General features: G+C 31.8%; 1 protein-coding gene across 4 annotated transcripts in view; it reads left to right on the plus strand.

Moving 5' to 3' along the window:
• LOC143237030 (BAI1-associated protein 3-like) overlaps window positions 1–11,637 on the plus strand; it is a 201,416-nt gene extending 189,779 nt beyond the window's left edge. For all 4 annotated transcript variants that reach the window (XM_076475861.1, XM_076475862.1, XM_076475863.1 and 1 more), the window contains exons 27-33: window positions 1,979–2,092; window positions 3,353–3,436; window positions 3,721–3,802; window positions 4,322–4,360; window positions 4,827–4,950; window positions 8,454–8,644; window positions 11,301–11,637. In XM_076475861.1, the coding sequence (XP_076331976.1) occupies window positions 1,979–2,092; window positions 3,353–3,436; window positions 3,721–3,802; window positions 4,322–4,360; window positions 4,827–4,950; window positions 8,454–8,644; window positions 11,301–11,386 (720 nt within the window). In that variant the 3' untranslated portion in view covers window positions 11,387–11,637. The remainder of the gene's footprint in view (window positions 1–1,978; window positions 2,093–3,352; window positions 3,437–3,720; window positions 3,803–4,321; window positions 4,361–4,826; window positions 4,951–8,453; window positions 8,645–11,300) is intronic.
• The last annotated feature ends 13,100 nt before the right edge of the window (window positions 11,638–24,737 follow it).

A 24,737-nucleotide genomic window follows, 5' to 3' on the forward strand; every position in this document is an offset into this window, starting at 1 on the left:
TTTTGTTTTGATTACTGTGATATTTCTACAATATTACTACAATGATTTTGTTTTGATTACTGTGATATTTCTACAATATTACTACAGTTATTTTCTTTTGTTTGTTGTATTAATAACACTCTTTGTTTATGGCAAAATTTGTGTTTCTTATGACAGGCAGACTTGTTTACTGTAATTTATTTTAACGATTTTATATAATATATCTTTATTAACAGCTATATAGGATCAATGTAGATCATTGCAATACTTTGTTTATCATGTTTCGAATGTAAAGGAAATTCAGCTTTCACTCAGTTGGTAACTTTTAAATTATCCACTTAGTAAAAATACTATAAAGTGGTCGCGGGGCCAAATCCTATCATCGATTGTTTTGTTTTTTTTAATTTCGCGAAAAGCTACACGAGGGCTATCTGCACTAGTCGTCCCTAATTTAGCAATGTAAGACTAGAGGGAAGGCAGTTAGTCATCACCACCCACTGACAACTCTTGGGCTATTCTTTTACTGACGAATAGTGGAATTGACCGTAAATTTATAACGCCATCACGGCTGAAAGGGCGAGCATGTTTGGTATGACGGGGATTCGAACTCACGACCCTCAGATTGCGAGTCGAACGCCTTAACACGCTTGGCCATGCCGGGCTTCCATCATCGAACATTATCGCTTTCTTAGCCGTGGAGACATTATAATGAGACAATGAATCCTGTTTGTCTTTGATAAAAAAAAGTAGCCCGATATACGGCGGTGTGTGGTGTTAAATAGCTGACTTCCATCTAATCTATCACTTTCAAATTAGGGACGGCTAGCTTTGCGCGTAATTCAACCTATCTCAAGTATATTCTGATGGAAGTCGAGAATTTTCTGTGTTTTTTGTTTTTTTAGTTCTTTGTAGTAACAACAGTCCCTACGAGAGATTTTCGTTCACTCCAATCAAAACTGCATGTTCTTTATCAAGGAAAGAAAATAGCATTAAAGCGAAGACGTGATTCATCATCCACATAAAATAGAACAGTGCTTTAATTCTCCAGTTTTCGTTCACCAGAAAACGCTGTACTTTCTTAAATTTCACTTGACTGTCATTAAACCTTCAAACTGTCATTCCTGTTACGAAATCTCCTCCGAGCTTGTAAGGTTGATATTACGTGTGATGTTTCGTGAGGTCTTCTCTCCCCCATCAAACAACATATCTTTGCTACCAAGATTCAAAGAAAAGACAGGTTTTTATGTGTTTTATCTGGGTCAAAAAATATTTAATGGGTCAGCAAATATTGATCGAGGTTGTTAAAATTTATTCGCTTTCGTTTGAAATTCATAAAGAAAGTTACAGACTGTTTGAAGCTTGTTAGCATTTAATTTGGACATAGTTGAGTCCCAAATAGCGCAAGTAAGTCCAATTTGTCAGTTCTATTAGGCTTGAAAAGTCTCATTGCTTCGCCAGATTAGATGTGCTGTACCAGTGCAGTGTCAACATTTTTGCTTTATTAGAAGCTCGAAACTGATGTTAATTTTTTAAATAAAGTCTGTTTGATTACTTGAAAACCCTTGCGCAGTAAGTGTTTCAAAAATCTTGATTTAGTTTGTTTTGAATTTCACGCAAAGTTACTCTGAGCTAGCTGTCCCTAATTTAGCAGTGTAAGACTAGAGGGAAGACAGCTAATCATCACCACCCACCAACAACTCTTGGGCGATTCTTTTACTGACGAATAGTGGAATTGACCTTCACTTTATAACCCCCTCACGGCTGAAAGGGCGAGCATTTTTGGTATGACGGGGATTCGAACTCACGACTCTCAGATTGCGAGTCAAGCGCCCTAACCACTTGATCGTGCCAGGCCTCCAAAAATGTTAACTAGCTGATTGTCCTTAAATACGTTTACTGGCAACATATGGTTCAGCTGGTTTATCATCAGTTGCGGTGGTTCCACAGAAAAATGTGACGCTCCTTTAGATGGTAAAATAATATAAATATTTATTTGCAGGAAAAGATGGCGTTCTATGACCGTCTAATCAGTGCACTAAGAATCTTAGTGGAGTTCTTCCACGCGGGTAGTAAAGGAATTCATGATGAAATGCTTCGTGGTCCTGATTATCAAGTACCTGCCATTTGTTTTTGGTTGTTAACTAAACTGTATATTTTTAATATCTTTATATTTCTAAAATTAATTGTAAAGTTAATTATACCTCTTCATTATGTTTGTTATCTATATAAAACTAATTATCAAGCAATTAATCAATTATTTCTTTAATATATTTGTTATTTATACAAACCAAATTTTCACATAACTGATTCGTTTTCTTTAATATGTTCGTTTATCCAAACTAACTAGTAACTATATGTTCTTCCTTCAAATGTTTTATATAATCCGAAACGTGACTGGTAAGAGACAAAATTATTAATGTGCCCTAATCTGGATCCGAGGGTTTAGGGTTTGCATCCCGTTTCTGGGACGGTGGTTGTGCTATAAGAGTATTGGTCAAATCTCACTATACGATTAGAGTAATAGTTTCTTCTGTTGATTGTTAACCCTCTCTCTGGTGTGTGAGATCACGACTGGAAAAGCTTTACAAAAATGAATGTTAAGAAAACTGATTCTCCTTAACATGTTCGTTTAATTTGGTACTGGTTGTGTATAACATTACTAACTTAACGATTTCTGTTATCCGAAACACAGCCAAGATTAACTTTTTTTTGTAGGTTCTTTAATAGTTATCAGATAGTTATCACTTTACCAGATATTATCACTAGATAATAGGTGGCGTCATTATGTCACTTTATATTTATGACAATATATAGAAGTATGTTGCTGTAACTTTTTTTTTGAAGGAGTGAGGGTCAAGCTCTACCCTAGAATGAGCCTTAATGATATATTTATATCATAAATTAAACGTTCCTGTACTTTCAAATTAAAATAATTTTTGTAAACTTTCGTGACGTCAGCGGTAGTTACAAGTCTGGATTGTTTGTCTTCTCAGTGCTTTATTTGACCATCATGTTTGACAGTCGCATGGGTGAATAGAACCAGTTGATGGTTGGCTACTCGTCAGATCGATCTGTTACTTCTGTTTTGTGTCTGTTAGTCAGACATGTTTCGGTTAATCACACATGTATTACTATTATTTATTGACTAGGGTATCTATGATCTAAAGTGGACTTTCGTGCTTACTAAAGTCACATGAAGGGTTTATTCGTTATTACTACAGTAGAACCCATTAGCCGAATCCTGTTATCCCTTAAACCGATTATCTTGAACAGCAATTCCTGTTTCGTAGTGCCCAGAGTTTCAAAACTGTTTTGTTGTACATGAGGTGTCATCGTTATGAAAACAAATATAAAACAGATGTATCTTTTCTAGGCTCTTGAACGTCTACTAAAACTTAACACAAACGAGACGAGCGACCTGATAGAAGAATACATAGCCGAAAGAATAAAAGAACAGGTAATTGTTATTATCTCAGTATTGGTATAACGTAACAACACCATCAGCATCTTTATCACAGTACCCTCTTCGCCTCCATTACATTTGTTATAAGGTACCATAGACTCACCGTAATCACATCTTTGTTCTGTATGGCATTTCAGATCATCAGGTCATTTGTATTTTATTTTGTTGTAAACTGTACGATTCGACGAAGAACGATTTCTCGAAACGTTATTTATATAGAAATATATAAATATTTGTTATTTAGTTTTAATATTTTCACTTGAATTTTACCCTAACAGAAACGACTCCGCCAGGGGGAGTTCGGTATACTGACAGTAAAGACACTTTTTAACAGTCCCTCTGACAGTCTCTCTGTTGATGGTAAGTTTCAGTGGTTGATTGTTATTAAGCCTAAAGCTAAATGAAGGGCTATCTTTGCTCCGCTCACCACAGGTATCAAAACCCTGTTTCTAGTGGTATAGGCCCGCAGAAATACTGCTGTGCTACTGGAGAGGGTCACGTTTATAGTGGATGCTTATGTACGAATACATTTTACCTTAGCTTTAGTTAAGGGTAACCCCCCCGGTAGCTTAGCGATAAGCTTGTGGGCTTATAACTTTAAAATGTGGGTTCGATATTTGCGATGGGCACAGTGCAGATAACTAATTGTGCAGCTTTGCATTTAAACACAAACAAAGCTGTACAAGACTAAAACAAATGCTTCAAATAAAAAGAAATTATTACAAACTATTATTTAATACGTACGTAAATTTGATGCAACATATTGAAGATAAAATATCATTACAGCTATGTAAATCATTGTTTTATGTAATTAGATTTTTAGTGTCGAAACTACCAGGCTATCTTGGAGAAATATAACACTTTGTTGACTCTTTCTAGTTGTAGAAGCCAGAAACCTCACACCGTTGGATCCAACAGGTAAGAGTGATTCAGTTTTCACGTTCGTGTTTTACATTAAACAGATGGTAAATATGAATTACTACTCATTGTAATTAATAATAATAATTTATTATCCAGACGTGTTTGAAACACTAATTTCATTTTACTGTTCGTGTTTGAGATATGTTTGTTTCTTGTTGGCACCGTCAATGTGTTTGAATATCGTGTTAATAAGTTAACGCAATAGTCTTAAAACTGAATTACTTTTCATGTAATTTTAGTCCTTTCCTTCTAGGTTTCAGTGATTTTCATGTAATTACCAGTCTGTTCCTTCTAGGTTTCAATGATTTTCATGTAATTACCAGTCTGTTCCTTCTAGGTTTCAATGATTTTTATGTAATTACCAGTCTGTTCCTTCTAGGTTTCAATGATTTTCATGTAATTACCAGTCTGTTCCTTCTAGGTTTCAATGATTTTCATGTAATTACCAGTTTGTTCTTTCTAGGTTTCAGTGATCCATTTGTCATCATTGAACTTCTACCACGTCATAAATTTCCTGACTGCCCACGTCAAATGACCAAAGTCCAAAAGCGAACTTTAAACCCCTTTTTTGATGAAAGCTTTGAATTGTAAGTGTCGTACAAAACACACGTGATAAGGAGTGTATATTATATGTTTGAATAATAATAGGTTTAAATAGGAGAAATACAAATAAGAATATTTAATTTTATTTGTTTAAATGGCTGAGAAAGATGTTCTTAACTGAATGTACTACTGGAAACTAACTAATAAGTTTCATGTAGATATATGAACAACATTTAAATTAGAAAAGCTGTTCGTAAATGATATAATCACTCCGATAAGTGGTGGGTGGACCATGGTGGGATAGAAACTTCCTAAATTAGTTTGATTTTTTTTTCTTCTAACAATAGCATTATTTAAAAACGACTTTTTGTTTGTAAATGAATTGGAAATTAAAACACAAAAATAACTTGTATTTGTTCTTAACATACAGTATTGTGTAAAAGTATTAGGACAAAAGAGTATTTTGTCATTCTTTCCATTCTATGGGTTAATTATTCCATACCATTACAGAATATAATTCTCAACACTGTAGTAATGTTTCACTGATTGCTGTTAACAACTGAATGAACCAGGGTGAGAATACTTATCATTCTTCAGAATTCCCATATCTTCCCAAAGACATGTCATAAGGGTTCTGCTTGAATGAACATACTGGTAAATACCCGCATACAGCTTTACAGTACTGTGCAAAAGTGTTAGAACAAAGTCCAAAATTAGATTTCAGGCTACTTTCGAAGAATGAAAGAAGCTAAAACATTACAATTTGATTAATATTCATATTTAGTACAACAGTAACTCAGCAAACAGTTAATATTTTGTGTGTTAACCTTTTGTTTTAATAACTGTGGACAGTCTTTCAGACATTGTTGTAACACATCTAATCAAAGTGACATTTGGGAATTTACTCCATGAAGTTTCTTTGTAAGTAATGTTTGATTTATTAAGTTTTGATGTATCAAGTCCCAGATCTGTTTAATTTGGTTGAAACTGGGGCTCTGTAGGGGTCATTGTGTCATTTGAATGACTCCAGCAGCTTCTTTCTTAGCTAAGTAATTTCTATATAGGTTGGATGAGTGTCTGGGGTCATTATCTTCTTGGTAGTAGAATTTCTTTACTATAAATATACAAACCACTAGGTATACCATGGTGGATCAGTATCTGATGATCAATTATTCCATCTAGTTTGCAAATATCTCCTGTCGCCTCAGCATAATACCATCACTCTACCTCCCCCATGATTTATTGTAGATGCTAAGGATTGAGATAAGTGTATGTTATTTTTTTTTCCACCGGATGTACAATCTACGCTTTGAACCAGATATTTCAAATTTCGACTCATCCGTCCATAGCATCCATTTCCAGTTATCAACAGTCCAGTTTTTGTATATTTTAACAAATTTAAGTCTCTTGATAATATCTGGAGATTGAAGTAAAAGTTTTTTAACTGGTACACGACCATATATTCCATTCTCATTGAGGTTTCTAGATACTATAGATCTGGACATTTTTCTGTCATTTGGTACATGGTTGTTTATCTCATGCTTGAGATCAGTGACAGTCTTCCTTCTGTCCTGAAGGCTGCATAAACAAAGATACTTAACATCAGTATCATTAAGTTTAGGTGTTCTGTCTCTTTCTTTCCTATTTTAAAATTTATCTGCTTCGGTCTTATAATCTAGAATGTACTTGACAGTGTTTGGGGAACATTTCAAGTCTGCATCAACTTGTTGTAGGATCCCATCAGCATCACATAAAGCTTTTAGGTGAAGTCCCTGTTCTACTAAGAATTCTCTACACATTTCAGACAGAGGCATGACAACAAAACTTAGTATATGCATATATCGTATTAAACACAGTTTTTATCAAAGTTTATTTGTGGAGTGATAATAAACTAGTACCACGTGCTATCTCCTTGCTAGTTTTTCCGTACATTTAAGACAATGCATTGGGTGCCATGACACTTATTTCACATCACCTGGCTTATATAAATGTTTGCAGCATCTTATCCGGTCTGAAGAGCTCTGGATTGAGCGAAATGCGTCGTCGGTAATGAACACGGCGAGCATAGCGTGATTGGAATATTATTATAATACACTCGGTTCAATCTTTAGTCTATCAGGGACCAGATGGGTATATAGAATGTAGTGTTGGAAAAATATAAGCCTTCTTCAAAAGTATCATGACAAGTAAATTAAAGAAACAAAATCTATCCCTGAAATCATGTTGAACCTAATTTGAAACTTCTGACGATTTATATTTTTTATTTCCTAAAGATAACCTCAAGAAGTTGGGGAAATTCTGGTTCTTAATTCTTTTATCTAAACAGAATAAAGCTTGACACAAAAGCTAATTAGTTTCGTACGTCATACTAGTTGACAATGCCTAAGAAAGAAATTTAAATGGCAACAAATGATAGATACATATATATAATAATTATATGAAGGACTACATCGTTATGTACATCTCGGATGCATTTCGCCATGAAGTCGGCTTTATTGTGTAACTAGTTCTGTATCCGTGTATGATAATTATGGTAAAGAACGAAAATATTTAACTGACGGTTCAGTTTATGCTAGTCATTATAGGTTTCAGTTTTGTTACGGTATGAACGCCTTTTTCAAACTCACGAAGCAAAATTATGTTTAATTATACTTGTTATTTGACATTAGTGTTAAGCCTATTTTAGTTTTCTTGTGCGTTTATTGGTTCTTCACAGCCTGTTTAAGGTTGTTTTTCCGCTCTGACTAAGCTAGCTTCCTTTTGATTAGAATTTCTTAAATAATCACTAAAGTTATCAGTTAGAAGTATAATCAAATTTAAAATGGCCAGCTATTAACAACACAAACAGTTTTTGTTCGTTACTGTTTTCTTAAACTTTAATTTGTTTACAACTGAACCGTAAGTCCATAGCCATGTCATTCCGTGTTGATTTTACTTACTTTGTGTAATAGGTTTTACTACAAATTGAATTCTACAAAGACAATAAAAAACGCCTTATATTTAAACTGATTATATCATAAAAACTACTTGCCCTTAGTGAACTGTATTTCTCCCGAAGAACGCCAAGAACCATGGTTTGTTTGTTTTTTATTCTGGAAATTCTGTACACTTGTAGGTTGTTTCAAACTCTGTCACAGAAGGTAATCAACATGCCTTCTGTCATTCTTAGGCTTAGACTAATCATTTTCAAAATGGCGACACTTTTTTCAAAAGTTGCCGTTTCCCGCACGATAACAAATATTTGTCAATTCTTGATGACGAGAAACCCATTTGAAATAAAAATATATCTCAGAACAGCTGGTATGGGTATTAACACTTTTATTAATAAGGAGAGAACAACGTTTCGACCCTCCTAGGTCATCTTCAGGTTAAGGTCTCAACGTTGTTCTCTCCTTATCAATAAAAGTCTTAATACCAGTCATTCTGAGATACAAATATTTATCAAGATGTAATTATTTCAAACGTGTAGCTTTTTTCATAATTACTCTGTAGATTTTGAATTATAGAAAATATAAGATTTACTGGTAAGTTTTTGTATTTAATACAGTACCGTCACTGCGGAGAGATGTAGGCAAGAGGGCGCTGCGATCTGTTTTACTGTCATGGACCACGATGTAGTTACAAAGAATGATTTTGAGGGTGAGGCTTACCTGTCATTGACGACGATACCAGGGCTAGAAGAACGTGCACAAGACCACGTGGCTGTAAACTTAGTGCTCATGCAACCTAACGATAAGAGTAAGTAATCTCAGAGATGCAATCGACCACTAACTACATGTCAGCAACTTTGTTTTGTGCTATTTTTATTTCTATATACGTTTTCATCGTTTTCTTGAAATACGCGATTGAGAACCAAATCTGTCACATTAGTGTAAGATATAGCTACTTATTTATTCACGCTTTGAAATCCGTGTGAGATGACGACTCTCACTGTTCTATTTCACGACAGTAAATGTTCGCTTTTAGGGCAACGTTCTGGTTCAATTTTTAGGGTCTGTTCTCAATCAGGGTTAGACTCCTACAAACAATAGTAAGTGATCTATGTAAGATTAATTTCAATAAATAATAATGTGTTATTGATTCTTACGTTGCTTCTGATATCTGAATTACTCAGATAAATTTAATAATAGTAATTCACTTACTAAATCTAATTCACACCATAACAGTTGTTCATAAAATCGATCGTATAATAAACGCCGGCTCAGTATGGCCAGGTGATTAGGGCTCTTGACTCGCAATCTGAGGGTCTCGGGTTCGAATCCCCGTCACACCAAATATGCTTGCCCTTTCAATCGAGAGGGCGTTATAATGTTACGGTTAAACCCACCATTTGTTGGTAAAAAGAGTAGCCCAAGAGTTGGCGATGGGTGGTGATGACTAGCTTGCCTTCCCTCTAGTCTTTCACTACTAAATTAGGGACGACTAAAGCAGGATGCGCGAAATTCAAAAACAAACAAACACTGAGCTTCAACACAAACTATGTCAGTAGTTAAGACGTAATAGCTGCGGTTACAAAACCAAATGTGTTTTAAACGAGGCATGGCCAGGTCAATAGGGCGCTTGATTCGCAATCTGAGGGTCGTGGGTTCGACTCCCCGCCGTACCAAACATACCCGCCCTTTCAGCCGTGGAGGCGTTATAATGTGTCGGTCAATCTCACTATTCGTTGGTAAAAGAGTAGCCCAGGGGTTAGCAGTGAGTGGTAATAACTAGCTGTCTTACGTCTGGTCTTACACTGCTAAATTAGGGACGGATAGCGCTCGTGTAGCTTTGCGCGAAATTAAAAACAAACAATAATAATCTCAACTATTTATGTCATATCCCAGTGTATCTGGTGATCTCCGGTTTGAAAGAACTCGTCAGTACTGAATATAACAGATGTATTACCGTTTATATATTCTTTACTTTCACTCTTAATCTCTCAGAATTCTGCGCGAGGCCTCCATGTCACGTTAAGACACGCCGACGTCTATTTAGTTAAACAACGACAATATTTCACAGAAGAACTAATTAAGTGTTGATAATGTAACGGTTTCAATTTTTTGCGAGAATAACGCAAAGTTTATTTCAAGTAAGACGCTTGAAGTCGACTGTTAGCCTAAAGTCACAAAACAAACAGATCTAAACAGAAAGTTTACTAGGTTAATTTAGTGTTTGTAATCCTTTATGGAAGAGCCCGGCATGGCCAGGCGGTCAAGGCACTTGACTTGTAGTCTGAGGGTAGCTGGTTTGAATCCCCGTTACACCAAACATGCTCGCCCTTTCAGCCGTGGGAGCGTTATAAGTGACAGTCAATCCCACTATTCGTTTGTAAAAGAGTAACTCAAGGGTTGACGGTGGGTGGTGATGACTAGTTGCCTTCCATCTAGTCTTACACTGCTAAATTAGGGACAGCTAGCGCAGATAGCCTTTGTGTAGTTTTGCGCGAAATTAAAAATAAACCAATTTTCATGGAAAGACAGACTGTTTATTAATAGCACTAAACTATCAATCTAAATTACGCATTGACTCTTCATTAACTGACAAAAAAATATGGAAACGCTCTCTAGGTGTCTTTAATTTAGGGCTCAAACTATTCACTTAAACTTTGGAAGAATTCACACAAAGGCCACGCCCATCACGTTTTATTAAATTCCGTTCAAGTTAAATAAAGATGTCTAGATTAAATACAAGGACTATAACCTTATATTTATCAAACGCTTACGTATATAAAGGCAGCTGCTTTTCTAGAAGTAATTAATTTACACACCCAAGAGTTGTTTTTTTTTAATGTGCAGCACAGTTTAAGAATTATTGAATTTCAACGAATTGATGCAATTGGTAATTAAGCCTAACAATGTTAACCATAATTCACTTCTTAAATTGGTTTACCAGCTCCATTAATCTTATACATTAAATTATTATATTCAATTTGTACGTTGTTTAGTTTGTTTTGAATTTCGCGTAACACTACACGAGAGCTATCTGCGCTAGCTGTCCCTAATTTAGCAGTGTAAGACTAGATGGAAGGCGTGTGTGTGTGTTTTTCATATAGCAAAGCCACAAAGGGCTATCTGCTCAGCCCACCGAGGGGAATCGAACCCCTGATTTTAGCGTTGTAAAGATGGAAGGCAACTAGCCATCACCATCCACCGCCAACTCTTGGGCTACTCTTTTACCAACGAATAGTGAGGTTGCCCGTCACATTATAATGCTCCCACGGCTGAAAGCATGTTTCGTGTGATGGGGATTCGAACCCACGGCCCTCGGATTACGAGTTCATGCTGGGCCATGTGTACGTGTAACGAGGTATAGTTGGTTCTAATTTTACTTATATTCGAAGATGGGATTTTCTGGAAAATAAATGGATACCAACAACAATTAAAAAGCTTTTGTTTTTCATATATTACTCTAGGTGACATACTTAACGCTCTGGAATTTCGGACATGGGACAAGTTAGCCCAAGATTTCGTCAAAGAACAGAGAAGTAAAAGACCCTGAACAGAAACAGATGTGTCCAGATTAGATTGTGAATGTGCGCCCTCTTTAACACCACTTTAGCTGATAAAAAATTAATATTAAAATATATTTAAAACATTCTTTTTTAAAAATTGCTCTACTAAAATAAATGCTCGAGCTTTTTACTGCAAAAACCTTTGTTAACAGGAGAAAATAACAACTTCATTGTACTTTAATTAATTATCATTGTTTGATTTAGATATTGTAAAAGAAGGAAACATTTTGCTGTTACATGATCTCGCCTTTTGAACTCTTTGACTCTTGAGTTTTCTTGACTTATCCCTCTTATTTAAATTTATTAGAAAGCTAATTTTGCTCAAAGGCTTAGGCCGTCTTCAAACTAAGCCTAAAACACAGAATTGTGACCAAGAAAGACCTAAACCGTCTCGAATCATGCTCAATATTTTGCTGTTACACAAGAACTTGTGAAGATTGGAAAAGTTAACGACCACAATGCAACATGAACTTTCTTCTGAAACCAGAACCTTCTCTTACACAATTTGATCTCGTAAATCGTAAGCGATCAAAATCGGAGTTTGAACATAACAATAATAATATGGTGGTTTTAGACGCCTCGTACAACATTTGGATATTTACTCGTACGTAATTAAGTCGATCCTAATTTAAACATACTATATTATAACCTAATCAGTATATAGTATAATATAATATTAAGTGCGTAAATAATTCGTATATATCCCATCGTGATTTCACCTTTTTCTCGTGGTAACTAACTAAAAGTTTCTACTGCACTTCTAGTAAGTGGTTGCACGGTCAATGAAATAATTAATAAATGCCAGCTTTTCCAAAACCTGATTTCTACTAACTTCTTTAAACTGTTAGGTACAGGAAAAAATATTCTTTTCTCGAGGGTAAATAATATCCATATTGTTCTTTATACTGTAGTGTCGACAATTTATAGAAAAGCGTGTTTGGTTGCACTATTTCCAAGAAACCATAGGATTATTTTTTGGTGTTCCAAAAAAGGGTCTTTTTTTCTTAATACTTTAGGTTTATCTATTTACATTTACCAGTGTAAGTGATTGAATAACTTTGGAAATGAAGATAATGCTTAACAAGTATCACTTGTATTGTGAAATTGTTTATTATAGTAGATAATATGTACTGGCATTTAAACATTATTTTCTGTGGTCTAGTGTTAAATATTTTTACCGTATAATAATGAAGCATCGTATACACAGTTATTTGTATATTGTGCATAGTTCCATGTTTAACGTTTATTTTATGTTCGTAGCACAAACTTCGTGTCATCCCACATGAGGGACAGTTGTTAACTAAAACACCTTAGCAGATATTCTCTTATCTGACTTAAAACCTAACCTAAAACTGAGCTCAAAAAATTGTATGTTATACTTCTAACCCGTATTATAATCAAAATATGAATTTACATTAAAATCTTTGTTCTAACCATTCATGAATATGAAATATTAGTTATAATATAGAAAGCTCTGCACTTTAAGAACAAATATTACACTTGGATATTGCATTCGTAGGCTTTACTAATAATCGTTGATTTCTAAAGCTTCGAATAAAACAACTTTGTTATATTCAAATAGCAGCGTCGTAGTAGGTGAACAGGTTATGAGGGGGGGGAGTGATGTAGGTTTCGGTTTTTGGGGGTAAATAATAATAGAGTTAATTTTATATGTTTTTATGTTATATTCAGACATTATCTGATAAAAAAATATATCCCCTAGGAACATATTACGCTTTTTCGAATTTCTGACGTAACTGTCTTTTAATTAATGTGAAATTATAACTTTGAGAATTTCTACACACGAACAAATTACACTTTGTCTGAATTTCTATAAACGATACCATATCGAACCTGATAATAAGCATATTAAAAATGAAATCTATTAAAGGTTTGGCTTTGATTTGATTTTTCATAAGAGGGTTTATCCATCTATTACATCCTTGTAATGTCGCTTATGCTAAGATTTTCTAATCCTGGTTAGGTTGCCTTGTTAGAACAACGGTTAAGATATGTAATTTAGGTTACATACCTATAACAGTTTGTTATCTTGTAGAAGATGGATGTTTGGGTAATTTCCTTTCTTCCAATATTGATTTAGTTACATTCATGTAACAGATAGATACCGGTTAGGCTATATTATTGTAGTATGTGCTAGTCTGCATTCTTGTAACATCGATTGCGTTACATTCCTGCAACAGATGGATACCGGTTAAGCTGTATTATTGTAGTATGTGCTGGTCTGCATTCTTGTAACATCGATTGCGTTACATTCCTGTAACAGATGGATACCGGTTAAGCTGTATTATTGTAGTATGTGCTGGTCTGCATTCTTGTAACATCGATTGCGTTACATTCCTGTAACAGATGGATACCGGTTAAGCTATATTATTATAGTATATGCTAGTCTGCATTCTTGTAATATCGATTTACTTACATTCTTGTAACAGATGGATACCGGTTAAACTGTATTATTGTAGTATGTACTAGTCTGTATTCTTGTAATATCGATTGCGTTACATTCCTGTAACAGATGGATACCGGTTAAGCTGTATTATTGTAGTATGTGCTAGTCTGTACATTCTTGTAGCAGATGGATACCGGTTAGGCTATATTATTGTAGTATGTACTAGTCTGCATTCTTGTAACATTGATTGCGTTACATTCCTGGAACAGATGGATACCGGTTAAGCTATATTATTGTAGTATGTGCTAGTCTGCATTCTTGTAACATCGATTAGGTTACATTCTTGTAACAAAAGGTTATTGCTTAGGCTACGTTATTGCAGTAGTGGTTATGTGATTAATGACTGTGTCGTGTAACGGATTACTTAATGTGAAACCTGCTTTTTCCACCTCAAGATGTCTCCCGATAGATGTAAAATTCCACAGTAATAACTCGTTTATCAAACCGTGCTGTCAGTTTTCACACTGCTGTAACTTACAAAGTAACAAAATGTGAAACTTTTTTGCAGTAAAATATACAATTATGATGGAATTTTAATTTTTTTAATATTCTAACAAAAAGTGGTAGGTTACAGTGATACCCAAAGGTTTTTACCTTTCGATGAAATAAACTGTATAGCGTTAAATACGAGCAGTTTTCTCAGTAAATAATAAATCAATACTTATATATTATGTTATTTTTAATATCAAATTTATTTTACTAGTTTTTTTGTTTGTTTCTTTTATGTAAAACCCTAGTGGATTTAAAGTGCAAACAATATAATAAACTATTGGATATCAACCAGAAGAAAAAATTGTATAGTTATAACGGGGCCTGTTATAAAATCAGAACATCTGCTTGAGGGGGTTCTGTTGTAAATTACACATAACAGTGTTTAGTTTTTATCATATCAACTTATAACTGTCCTGGAAATCTACGCTGTCTTCACCTTAAAGATGTTTAAGATTTTAAAAATTACAGATCTAACAATAACTTGATATATTTCAAGTACCAATAAATAACAAAAAAAAAAAACCTTTAAAAGCGCCGTCTATCGACTGAATTGAAAATTAATCTCATTTCAGAATGAATAAACAACATATCGAATACTAAAAGAATATTTCTTTTTTTAGTGACTACATAGGATATGATTTTATATTCAGTGTGCAGTTTCAAATTTGATAAAAACAAGGAACAATCAAGATCGCTACAAACGTAAGTCATTCTAGATAAACTTCATTTCCCTTGTGTTTAATTCATCTAACTTTACAAAAAACGCATTAAAAAAGAAGAAATATAAAGCTGTAATATATTTACAAGAAACAACCATGGCCAAGACGAAATGCTGAGAAAAACAGTGCTTGTTAAATATGTTTATCTAACCCAGGTAAGATGTGGTCGATCAAAATTCCAGTGATGGCGAAAAAAAGACGAGATGAAAGCGAATTCGATAAAAGGCTGTTTCTTTTTTTGTTTAGTCCTAATGAGAAATTAAGAGTAAATGGTATACAGTCCTAAACGACAAATTGAGAGTAAACCGTATATAGTCCTAACAACGTTAAAAAGTTGCCAGTATGCGTTTTGTGTTCTTAACACTTCAAAAATTCGTAAGCTTTTACTTAGTTATTGTTTTGCTGGTACCAAAATTATCATTTCGGGCCCTTTGTTGTTGTTCTCAGTATAGGAAATGTTAAGGTTTTTACATCTAAATCTGTATTTTGAGTCATGTTTATGGTAATCGGCATTTTATATTGTAAGTTAGATATTATTATATTAAATATTTAATCTGTTTTGTTGTTCAGATTTATTACTGGAGAATCGTACAATGTGCTAAATATGGTTGTGAATTACTAGGATTAGATTATTCAATATGTGGACAGCTTTATTTATTGAAGTCTCTAACGTAGTCGTATGCACATATTGTATATTGTTTCCAACTACTTTGTCTGCACTGGGGCCTATTATGTCTAGCACAAATATTTCTCTCTATATATATATTATTATATCCATATAAATATATATTATATTTTGTACACAGTGCTTTTGGTATGAACAATCGATCTTAAACCATTGTTGTCATCTGGCGTTTTAATGAATTAAACATTCCTTTATATAAGCTTACTGTATGTGTTTCGTAGTCTCTCAACAAAACCATGTCAAGACATGACAGTCAACCATCTTTTTTATATAATTTGACAATGGTGTTTGATATTGTCGATCTGAACAATACATTATGGTACATTTTTTTTCTTTAAAAGATATCAATTTACAGTGAATGAGTTGTTTAGTTTTTAGTGTTTGGATATTGGTCACGTGGCCAAGTCGTTTCTCATGGAAACATAAACTAAATACACGAATTAGAAGTCTTTCTGAATAAATATGCCTTTTAAAGTAAATAAAAAAACACAGACCATCTCGATATATGTATCTGTACATAACCATCTGCTTACAATATAAGTACTGGTAATCAAGGATAAACAGGAATATCAACGTGAAATGGACAAGTGTTCAAATGTGTTTAAGACATTACAAACGAAAAAAAAAAAAACACGATACTCTTATGGGACTACTCCAATGTCTCTACAATACCTACATAATCAAATGGGCTACTGTTTAATTTACTTTATATTTGCCATCAACAGCCAAATTAAACATTTATTCGGTTTGGTTGTAGTGTCTATTTCAAACAGCCATATCAGGCCCACTGCTTCGTGTTGTTTTAAACCATCATGTTATAGCTTTAGCCATTCTATCTGTAAGACAGATATATTTATCTGTAATTGATAGTAAATAAAAGCAGGAGGTTATACAATGGCACAAAGCTACACACATCCCCAACTTTAAACTGATGAACTAGATGGAAGACAACTAGTCATCAGAGTCCTCCACCAACTCTTGTCTGACCGAGCAGTTATTAATCTTATAATGCACCTATGTGCAAAGCGCATTTATGAGACTACGGTCAGGAATCATTAACACACTGGTTCGCAGTCCAAGCCTACTTACCACTAGGTGGCGCTAAGCTACTTGCTAATGGTGAAGTACGCCATCTGTAGTGTAATATTTGAATAAAGAAAATTTGATACACGCTTCTTCCAAAGCAAGGACATTAAAAATTGAGTTTAAAATCTTTCAAATCGCATGCGACATAATATGACCTGTAAGAATATAATTCATTCATATATTTTCAGCCCAGGTATAATGGCCAGGTGGTTAAGGCCTTTGACCCGCAGTCTGAGGGTCGTGGGTTCGAATCCTCGTCCCACTAAACATTCTCAGCCTTGGGGGCGTTATAATGTGAGTGTTAATTCCACTGTTTGTTGGGAAAAGAGTATCATAAGAGTTGGCAGTGAGTGGTGATGACTAGCTGCCTTCTCTCTAGCCTTACATTGTTAAATCAGGGATGGCTAGTGCAGACAGTCTTTGTGTAGCTTTGTGCGAAACTTAAAAAACAACAAAAACATACCACCAACAAATGCTATCCATTGAAGTGTTGTCACTGTGACTCAAAAATAATAAATCATGTGGTTAAAACGTTTTCTTGACACATCTAAACTAGTTGGACGTGATCTAGTGTTTAACGTGCTAGAATGCGAACAGAAGTGTCCATGGTTCATGTCCATTTGCCATAAAATCGCGATTCACACTCTTTGGCCTTGCGCTAAAATCTCAGTACAAGAAGAGTTGACGATGGGTGTTATTGAGTACATGATTTTACTCCAGTCTATTACTCTTAGAGATAGCTAATGTGAGAATGTAAAACGAACAATGGCATCTCAAAATAAGGTATTTTCAATAAATATAAAGTGTTAAAATATTTGGATACAACTTCTTAGTAACTAAAATATCACGGAAGATGACACTTACTTTTTCTCTTTAGATACAGAAAATACAAAACTTTTTAGAGTAGACACAAGAAGGACACGAACACGGTATTTAATAGGTAGAAGGTCTTGGACAGCAGGTTATAGAATAATTTACAGGTGGTTTGGGGTCCACACAAAGCATGGATTAGTAAGTGAATAGGTCATGGTTACAGATGGATTTTGGTGGTAGAAACTTGAAGTCATCAAATGAACATGTCAATGTCACAAGTAGCTCTTCGTGGGTAGGTTTTCAGGCGGTAATAGTCAACAATAAGTACATATTTTATATTTTCAGATGGATGAGTAACGATCAACAATTTTTGGTCGCTCGAAATTTTCTCGCCTTTTCAGTCGTGGGGGTGTTATAATACTACGATTAATCCAACTATCTGTTGGTAAAAGAGTAGCCCAAGAGTTGGTGGTAGATTGTGATGACTAGCTGCCTTCCCTCTAGTCTTACACTGCTAAGTTAGGGACAGCTAGCGCAGATAACCCTCGTGTAGCTTTACGCGAAAGTAAGAACAACAATAACATAAAACTATTTTTGGTAAATACATAGTCTAGATTTTCGGGTGGATATGATAAGGCCCTAAGTGTTTTTTGTAGGCACAGAATGTTTGTCAACACTTCAGTACATCAAGTTCACAGGCATTTTTGGAAAAAAATGAAATAAGTTTACAGCTTATTACGTCAGGCCCACAGACATTTACAGAAATATAGAAGAAAGTAGTCAAAAAGAGTTGTTATGACGCCCTCAGTTCATGGTGTTTGTGTGTGTGACCAGGTAAGGATGTGATCTTAATGTAGTTGAAAATCGTTATGTGTTTATTGTTCTTGCTCGTACATCGAATAATTTCTGATCATTAAATAAGTTACTGTTTGTTCAGACGTGATAACTTGATATTTCAGGATATTCCAAATCATTTTTAATACAAAAGTTTCGATGCTTTTCGGTGAATGTTCCTCATCGAGAAAAGACTTCTTATATCAATAAAATCAAACTTCTAAATTTTATTACAATTACAAAATATATTTCAAAACTATCTTATAAACAAAATGAGAAACTAACAGCTGAGTAGTTTCTTTTAACTGGCACAAAAAACTTTAAAATATACACATCTTAACGAGTTGTTTTTCTCACAGCTTCAACCGACAGAAAGCTCTTTATAATTAGCAGTAGCTCGATTTTAATGAATAGTTCATTGTCTTTCATTTCAAATAAATTTTCAAAAATGAATGTTTAGGAATAATTACACAAGTAGAAAATTTAGAGTTTTATGAAATAATGCAACATATTAAAAAGTTTATATCATATGTTGTAACTACTTCACATATGTGAAATAAACATTTCGTTACACAACTGAATGGAAAAAATAAAATTATATTAATTATAGGAATTCAAAAATATTTTATGCAAAAAACAACGTATTCTATACCACAAGTTTCTCACCTATTTTGTAACCTGTAAAACACACACATACGAGGAAAAGTCGTTTCCATAAACTTTAGGTTCCTTAGTGGAACTTGATGCCTTGAAAATAACCATTAATCATCTGCTGTTTTCATCATATTCGGCTCTCAAAATGTCCCCATGACCATCGTTATCCACTAATCATTTCCCTCAGAGGATCGTGTTCCTCAGAATAATGAGAAATAATGTTCTACAAATGTCCACCAAATTTCATCAAAATCTAATCATTTCTGAGTGAATTATAAAGCAAAAAAAGTGTGAAAAAGTCGGTAACCGTGTTAACTGACAAGGATTTTTTCGTATTTTTAGTAACATTACTATGACCTTCACCTTCCTAAAGCTTATCACTTCTAAGTGATGTATCATCCAAATACATTCAGCCGTTTACGAAAAATATTCTAGACAAGTTATTCTATTTAAGAATCATTATCAGAATAAAGTACTGTTCATTTCAAATTCATTACCAGAATCAAGAACTGTTCCATTTAAAAATCATTATTAGAATAAAAAACTGTACTATTAAAGAATCATTATGAAAATAAAGAACTGATCAATTAAAAATCATTATCAAAATAAAGAATTGTTCCATTTAATAATCATTATCAGAAGAAAAAATTGTTCCATTAAATGGAACAATCATAGTCAGAATAAAGAACTGTTCCATTTAACAATCATTACTAGAATAAAAAAATGTTTTATTTATGAATCATTATTAGAATAAAATCTGTCCTATTTAAGAATCATTACTAGAATATAGAACTATTCAATTTAAAAATCATTATTACCAAAAAGAACTGTTCCATTTAAGAATCATTACTAGAATATAGAACTATTCAATTTAAAAATCATTATTACAAAAAAGAACTGTTCCATTTAAGAATCATTATTAGAATAAAGAACTGTACCATTTAAAAATCATTATTAGAATAAAGAACTGTTCCATTTAAGAATCATTATTAGAAAAAAGAACTGTTCCATTTAAGAATCATTATTAGAAAAAAGAACTGTTCCATTTAAGAATCGCTATTAGAATAATGAAGTTTTCCATTTAACAATCATTACTAGAATAAAGAAATGGTCCATTTATAAATCACTATAAAAATAAAGATCTGTTTTATTTAAGAATCATTATTAAAAAAGAAATGTTCCATTTATGAATCATTATGAGAATAAAGAACTGTTCCATTTAAGAGTCATTATTAGAACCAAAAACTGTTCCATTTAAGAATCATTATTAGAACCAAAAACTGTTCCATTTAAGAATCATTATTAGAACCAAAAACTGTTCCATTTAAGAATCATTATTAGAATAAAGAACTGTTCCATTTAAGAATCATTATTAGAATAAAGAACTGTTCCATTTAAGAATCATTATTACAATAAAGAACTGTTCCACATAGGAATCATTATCAAAATAAAGATATGTTTCATTTAAGAATCATTATTAAAATAAAGAACTGTTCCATTTAAAAATCGTTATTAGAATAAAGAACTGTTCCATTTAAGAATCATTATTAGAATAAAAACTGTTCTAATTAGGAATCATTATCAGAATAAAGAACTGTTCCATTTAATAATCATTATTAGAATAAAAACTGTTCCATTTACGAATCATTATCACAATAAAAACTGTTCCATTTAAGAATCATAATCAGAATAAAGAACTGTTCCATTTAAGAATCATTATTAGAATAAAGAACTGTTCCATTTAAGAATCATTATTAGAATAAAGAACTGTTCTATTTTATATCATTATTGGAACAAAAAACTGTTCCATTTAAGAATCATTATTAGAATAAATAACTGTTATATTAAAAAATCATCAATAGAATAAAAAACTATTCCACTTAAGAATCATTATCAAAATAAAGAACTGTTTCATTTAAGAATCATTATCAGAATTTAGAACTGTTCCATTTATTTATCATTATTAGAATAAAAAACTGTTCCATTTAAAAATCATTATGAGAATAAAGAACTATTCTATTCAAAAATAATTATTAGAATAAGGAACTGTTCCATTTAAAAATCGTTATCAAAATAAACAACTGTTCCACTTAGGAATCATTATCAGAATAAAGAGCTGTTTCATTTAAGAATAATTATTAGAATAAATACTGTTCCATTTAAGAATCGTTATCAGACTTTAGAACTGTTCCATTTAATAATCATTATTAGAACAAAAACTGTTCCATTTAAAAATTATTATCAGAATAAAAACTGTTCCATTTACGAGTCATTATTAGAATAAAGAACTGTTCCATTTAACAATCATTACAAGAATAAAAAACTGTTCCATTTATGAATCATTATTAGAATAAAGAATTGTTCCATTTAAGAATCATTATTAGAATAAAGAACTGTTCCATTTAAGAATCATTATTATAATAAAGAAAGTTCCACATAGAAAACATTATCAGAATAAAGATATGTTTCATTTAAGAATCATTATCAGAATGAAGAACTGTTTCATTTAATAATCATTACTAGAATAAAGAACTGTTCCTTTTAAGAATCATTATTAGAATAAAGAACTGTTCCATTTATGAATCATTATTAGAACAAAAAACTCTCCTATTTATGAATCATTACGAGAATTTAGAACTGTTCCATTTAATAATCATTATTAGACTAAAAAACTGTTCCATTTAAAAATCGTTATTAGAATAAAGAACTGTTCCATTTAAGAGTCATTATTATAATAAAGAACTGTTCCATTTATGAATCATTGTTAGAACCAAAAACTGTTCCATTTATGAATCATTATTAGAATAAAGAACTGTTCCATTTAAGAATCATTATTAGACTAAAGAACTATTCCATTTAAGAGTCATTATTATAATAAAGAACTGTTCCATTGATGAATCATTGTTAGAACCAAAAACTGTTCCATTTATGAATTATTATTAGAATAAAGAACTGTTCCATTTACGAAGCATTATCACAATAAAAACTGTTCCATTTCAGTATCATAATCAGAATAAAGATCTGTTCCTTTTAAGAATCATTATTAGAATAAAGAACTGTTCCATTTAAGAATCATTATTAGAATAAAGAACTGTTCCATTTACGAATCATTATCAGAATAAAGAACTGTTCCATTTATGAATCATTATTAGAAAAAAAACTGTTATATTAAAAAATCATCAATAGAATAAAAAACTGTTCCACTTAAAAATCATTATCAAAATAAAGAACTGTTTCATTTAAGAATCACTATTAGAATAAATACTGTTCCATTTAAGAATCATTATCAGAATTTAGAACTGTTCCATTTATTTATCATTATTAGAATAAAGAACGTTCCATTTAAGAATCGTTATTAGAAGAAAGAACTGTTTCATTTAAGAATCATTATTAAAAAAAAAGAACTGTTCCATTTAAGAATCGTTATTAGATAAAAGAACTGTTCTATTTAAGAATCATTATTAGAATAAAGAACTGTTCCAATTAGAAATCATTATCAGAAAAATGAACTGTTTCATTTAAGAATCATTATTAGAACAAAAAATTGTTTTATTTAAGAATCATTATCAGAATAAAGAACTGTTCCATTAAAGAATCAGAAATGGAATAAAAAACTGTTCCACTTACGAATCATTATCAGAATGAAGAACTGTTTCATTTAAGAATCATTACTAGAATAAAAAACTGTTCCTTTTAAGAATCATTATTAGAATAAAGAACTGTTCCATTTATGAATCATTATTAAAACAAAAAACTCTCCTATTTATGAATCATTATGAGAATTTAGAACTGTTCCATTTAATAATCATTATTAGACTAAAAAACTGTTCCATTTAAAAATCGTTATTAGAATAAAAACTGTTCCATTTAAAAATCATTATTAGAATAAAGAACTGTTCCATTTAAGAATCATTATTATAATAAAGAACTGTTCCATTTATGAATCATTATTAGAAAAAAAACTGTTCCATTTATGAATCATTATTAGAATAAAGAACTGTTCCATTTAAGAATCATTATTAGAATAAAGAACTGTTCCATTTAAGAATCATTATTATAATAAAGAACTGTTCCATTTGATGAATCATTGTTAGAACCAAAAACTGTTCCATTTATGAATCATTATTAGAATAAAGAACTGTTCCATTTACGAATCATTATCAGAATAAAAACTGTTCCATTTAAGAATCATAATCAGAATAAAGAACTGTTCCATTTAAGAATCATTATTAGAATAAAGAACTGTTCCATTTACGAATCATTATCAGAATAAACAACTGTTCCATTTAAGAATCATTATCAGAATAAAGAACTGTTCCATTTATGAATCATTATTAGAAAAAAAACTGTTATATTAAAAAATCATCAATAGAATAAAAAACTGTTCCACTTAAGAATCATTATCAAAATAAAGAACTGTTTCATTTAAGAATCACTATTAGAATAAATACTGTTCCATTTAAGAATCATTATCAGAATTTAGAACTGTTCCATTTATTTATCATTATTAGAATTAAGAACGATTCCATTTAAGAATCGTTATTAGAAGAAAGAACTGTTTCATTTAAGAATCATTATTAAAAAAAAAGAACTGTTCCATTTAAGAATCGTTATTAGATAAAAGAACTGTTCTATTTAAGAATCATTATTAGAATAAAGAACTGTTCCAATTAGAAATCATTATCAGAAAAATGAACTGTTTCATTTAAGAATCATTATTAGAACAAAAAATTGTTTTATTTAAGAATCATTATCAGAATAAAGAACTGTTCCATTTAAGAATCATTATTAGAATAAAGAACTGTTCCATTAAAGAATCAGAAATGGAATAAAAAACTGTTCCACTTACGAATCATTATCAGAATGAAGAACTGTTCCATTTAATAATCATTATTAGACTAAAAAACTGTTCCATTTAAAAATCGTTATTAGAATAAAAACTGTTCCATTTAAGAATCATTATTAGATTAAAGAACTGTTCCATTTAAGAGTCATTATTATAATAAAGAACTGTTCCATTTATGAATCATTGTTAGAACCAAAAACTGTTCCATTTATGAATCATTATTAGAATATAGAACTGTTCCATTTATGAATCATTATTAGAATATAGAACTGTTCCATTTAATAATCATTATTAGAATAAAAAAAATTCCATTTAAAAATGATTATCAGAATAAAGAACTATTCCATTTAAGAATCATTATTAGAATAAAGAACTGTTCCATTAGAGAATCCGAAATAGAATAAAAAACTGTTCCACTTACGAATCATTATCAGAATAAAGAACTGTTTCATTTAAGAATCATTACTAGAATAATGAACTGTTCCTTTTAAGAATCATTATTAGAATAAGGAACTGTTACATTTAAGAATCATTTTTAGAAAAAAGAACTGTTCCATTTTATATCATTATTAGAACAAAAAACTGTTCTATTTAAGAATCATTATTGGAAACAAGAACTGTTCCATTTAAAAATCATTATTAGAATAAAGAACTGTTCCATTTAATAACCATTATTAGAATAAAGAACTGTTCCATTTAAGAATCATTATTAGAATAAAGAACTGTTTCATTTAAGAATCAT

This window comes from Tachypleus tridentatus, chromosome 13 (genome assembly GCF_004210375.1).
Source record: "Tachypleus tridentatus isolate NWPU-2018 chromosome 13, ASM421037v1, whole genome shotgun sequence".
Taxonomy (NCBI): Eukaryota; Metazoa; Arthropoda; class Merostomata; order Xiphosura; family Limulidae; genus Tachypleus; species Tachypleus tridentatus.